Source organism: Trypanosoma rangeli, assembly GCF_003719475.1.
Source record: "Trypanosoma rangeli strain AM80 chromosome Unknown Tra_15.4_contig_00083, whole genome shotgun sequence".
Classification (NCBI taxonomy): Eukaryota; Euglenozoa; class Kinetoplastea; order Trypanosomatida; family Trypanosomatidae; genus Trypanosoma; species Trypanosoma rangeli.
The window spans coordinates 55,023-58,845 of NW_021705827.1; the positions used below are offsets into that span (position 1 = coordinate 55,023).

Here is a 3,823-nt window from a genome sequence, read left to right on the forward strand (position 1 = left end):
GGAAATTAACAACATGCATCTCACCGCTACGATGGTGGACTACGCCATCCGTGAGTACACCGCCCTGAAAGAGGCATTTGTATCGTGCAAAGTTTTTTTCAATTCCACCGTTCCAGACAGCGAGGATGAAGAGACAGAAGAAGATGAAAGTTGAGGAAGAGGGGGAAATAGGCGTCTGTCGTCTGTGTGGCGTCTGCCTTTGTTTTGGCCATGCAATGAGTACGAGTGCAAGACGGTAACGCACGGCGGTCTACGCGTCTCTTTTCTATATTTATCTATTTATCTCCATGTGTGTGTGTGAGTATCTCTCTCACATTCCCTGCTGTTGTTATTGATCTCTCTCTCTCTCTCTCTGCGGCTGCTTGAAAAGGGCGGGTCTGAGAGAGAGAGAGGGAGGGAGAAACTGAGGTTGCGTGGGGTGAGGAAAAAGCAAACAAAAAAAAGAGAAACCAAGCGACAGAATGTTGTCACGCAGCACATGCATCCGCGCAATGACCCCGCGCGTCGCGCTCACGACATTGGGTCTGACATCCGTCTCCCTATCGGATATTTCCCAGTCCCGAGTGAAGAAAGCGTATATTGCGCAGACGCTGCGTTGTCACCCCGACCTGCATCCCGATGACCCCGACGCAACGGAGAAATTCCGGCGTCTCTCAGAGGCCTTCCGTGTGGCGTTGAAGTCACTTGAAATGAAAATGCACGCAGGGGGCACCGTGAAGAATGTCTCTATGGATGACTCTCAAAGTGTGCTGGATGCGCTGCGTCGCGCCATCGTGACGTACCACAACTGCAGAGACGCTACACGCAGTGGCGGAGGGGGGGAAGAGGAGGAGGGGGGGGCACATCATGCAGAGGAGCGACTGGGCGCATTTTATTCGCACTCATTGGAATATGTGTCGTCGGTTTGCCAAACGGAGGCGCTTGCCATGCAGCGTGTGAAGCTGTTCTGCGACGAGCTTCCAGAGGTGCTCTGTGGAAAATCGTGTGCCCTCTTTGAGGCGGTGGCATTCTTCAACGCCCGCTACGTTGAGGCAATGGCTCGCTGTGTCCTGCGGTTTTCAAAGAATCTCCCTATCATCGTCAATCGCGTGGTGAAGGGGCGAAAGAGGTATGTGCGTTACACGTACAACAAGGCGAACTCCGGGGTTGGGACAGGCAGTCGACCCCACCAACAGCGCATTGAGGAAATGGCTATGAAACCGCTTGTTCTTGTGGGGGCACTCCTGTTTAGTCTGAAACCGACTTTAACCGTGGACGCTTGTGCGTCGCGGTGTCACGAGGATAGCCAGACGCCACCGGATTCCCAGGAGGAGGTTAAAAGCACATGTGGTGCCGTCTCAGAAAGGGAAATAAAGATCTGTGAGGAATTGAAGTGCACCATATACCCCTCAGACTCAATTGGGGAAATCACAAAGAAACTTGGAAGGTGGGAGGCAGCGAGTTACGAGAGGTTGCAGCTAGAACTGGCGATGGTGGACACCACCGCTTTGCTTTCAAATATGTTGGATCTTCATGAACACCCACTGACGGTCATGCACCACCTGCATCTCCCAAGGGAAGTCTCTGAAAAGGTCTCTCTCACTCTTCAAAAACTTGTTTGTGGGTTCTGCTACCATTGCGATGAACCCACAGACGATGAAGCTGCATCTGGGGAAGGGGGAAGACAAGTTAGTGAGAAACGTATTGCGGATGGAATCCGTCGTTGCCGACATTTGGCTGGTGTGACGGCGCCTTACATTGAAGGAAATATCGCTCTGACTTGGAACAGCAAGACCCCGTTGGTCGAGAGCGCTGAGGAAGTAGCTGTTGGGGGCGAAGATGGCGCCCGCTGGAAGTGTAGGGAAAAAGATGAAGTAAATCACGACATTGTGGTTGCCCGTCACATGTCATGTTGCACGGCCGAAATAATACGCTTCTCCGTCGCCGTCAAGTTATCTAAGGACATTGGGGAATTTCTGACCCGATTGATAGCTGCCATGGAAAGCGTACAAGAAGAGGCCGAATCCGCCAATTCGTTGCTGCCACTGCTGCTTGAGGTGAGAAAAAAGGTGATGAATGAAGAATTTATCCCACAGGAAATGAAACCGTGCTGTGAGGAGGAAATACCTTGCTTAAAGACAAGAGGAAAGAAGGAAGAAGAAACATCAACTGGAATGCGCAATGCACCAGGAGAAGAAACGAAACGTTACGACGCAACCAAGGAGGGGATGAAGCTACACATCTTTGCTGATCCTGTCAAGAACGCGCTGCGCGAGGATAATAAAGAGGAGGAAACCACAGGCACCATTAGATATTGTTATCGAGGGCCAATCCGTTGTTTCCCGCGCATTTTCTCTATGAGCACTGCGAAGGAGTTAAACTATTGGCAGATGTTGCATGAGAACCGCGTCTATTTGGCGCAGCACGCTCCCGCCATGAATCCCATTAATGTGTATTATAACTCTATGCCGCATAATTCACGACAGCACGCCATGCATGCCGAGGAAGATTCTTTCAAAGAGGAGTTAATTGGAGGGTGGATTGGCGAAGCTGAGGATGGGGCAGATGACGCCGTGATCACAGATAAGGAGTTGGAAAGCAGCCCCGTATTCCGGGAATGGTTACAGGACGTTGTGGAGCAATCTTCGCTTAGCAGGGAATGCCATCGAATTGCGAGTGAGGCCGGAGTTGGTTATGTTATGAGGGATCCTGCGCTCCCGCTCCCGCAATATCTGTCATTTGTAAAGATATTCTGCGCAGCTGCCGGGGTGCGTGGAATTCTTGAAAGCAAAGCATCCAGGACACGCACCGCCACCGCAGCAGATACAGGTCTCACCATCGTTGTCGGGACGGAGTGTGATGTGCGAGATGGTGGTCGCTTGCTCGTGCCTTGGTGGATTGACCCATCGATTCTCTTGGCGTTGCTGCAAGACGACGCCCACGGTGGTGGGACCAGGCAGATTGAGGATGGTGCAGAACGGATTTCTGCCACAAGTTCGATTTAAGACACAAAATAATGATACGAAAAAGAAATATTTTCTTTCCCCGAAACAAAAGAAAACCCACTCGGACCGCCGGTCAATGAGAGGCCCTCCGGCCATTCAGATTAGGGTACTTTTTTTGCTGCTGCTACTGGTGTCGCTGCTGCCGCGCCACCCTCCTGAAGTTCAGGGATTTTGCCTCTTTTTCCCACCCACGAGCCTTGAAATAAAAGATAAAATTGGCGCGTAGAGGGACGCAGCCCCCGCCCCGCCGCGTTGGGCGGATGGAGCGGAACACTGCGCGCGGCCGCCGCGAAACAGGAACCCGGCAGGGGACCTCGACCCCGAAGGGCGACGAAGGTGGAGAAAGTGCGATTTAGGATTTGGGATTCTTGAGACACGTTGTGCCGAAAACGAGGGCGCGAAACAAACCAAATCAAAAAAAAACAAACTATTAAAGCAGCAAACTAAAAAGCACTACCACCTTCAGCAGGCAAGCGCCGCCGCCCACATCGTCGCAGGCTGTGGGCAAATCAGTGGACGCAGCCGAGCAGGCCGCAAAGGAACCGGGCCAGTGGCCGACCAAAGTAAAGCTCGGGCACCCCCATCTCTCCAAGCAGAAGTTCGCTCGCCGGGCCGCAAGGGACGCACAGCAGCAGAAAATGCGCCCCGGTGCCTCCTCACCCACGCCGCATCCAAACCGCGGTGTCTCTCTCCACCATGCACTCTCCTTGTAAAATCCGCCGGCATCGATGTCTGGCGTTCGCTCAGCGACACCGATAGAGAAGCGGTGCGGACGTCGCGCCCCTCGCCAAGGAACCCTTTAAAAAGGTTCCTACGAGCCTCCCTCCGGCTCAACACAA

The 3,823-nt window shown here is 52.9% G+C and overlaps 3 protein-coding genes across 3 annotated transcripts in view, besides 4 other annotated features; 2 read left to right on the forward strand and 1 right to left on the reverse strand.

Moving 5' to 3' along the window:
* The window catches only part of TraAM80_03278 (WASH complex subunit 7), a gene marked incomplete at both ends in the record, with an annotated part of 3,828 nt that extends 3,674 nt beyond the window's left edge, over positions 1–154 (forward strand). Inside the window, one exon of the mRNA XM_029380254.1 lies at positions 1–154. This exon is cut by the window's left edge and continues 3,674 nt beyond it. Within this exon, the coding sequence (XP_029239926.1) occupies positions 1–154 (154 nt within the window).
* Positions 155–335: 181 nt separating this feature from the next.
* Positions 336–354: a microsatellite.
* Positions 355–379: 25 nt separating this feature from the next.
* Positions 380–401: a microsatellite.
* A 60-nt stretch (positions 402–461) lies between these two features.
* TraAM80_03279 (putative DNAJ-domain protein) lies at positions 462–2,984 on the forward strand (the record flags this gene model as incomplete). The annotated part of the gene is made up of 1 exon (XM_029380255.1): positions 462–2,984. One exon carries the CDS (start codon positions 462–464, stop codon positions 2,982–2,984), a length of 2,523 nt encoding a protein of 840 aa, XP_029239927.1.
* A 116-nt stretch (positions 2,985–3,100) lies between these two features.
* Positions 3,101–3,130: a microsatellite.
* A 254-nt stretch (positions 3,131–3,384) lies between these two features.
* Positions 3,385–3,411: a microsatellite.
* Positions 3,412–3,446: 35 nt separating this feature from the next.
* TraAM80_03280 (uncharacterized protein) lies at positions 3,447–3,823 on the reverse strand (the record flags this gene model as incomplete). The annotated part of the gene is made up of 1 exon (XM_029380256.1): positions 3,447–3,823. A coding segment is annotated over one exon (377 nt), but the record flags the coding sequence as incomplete, so codon positions are not given.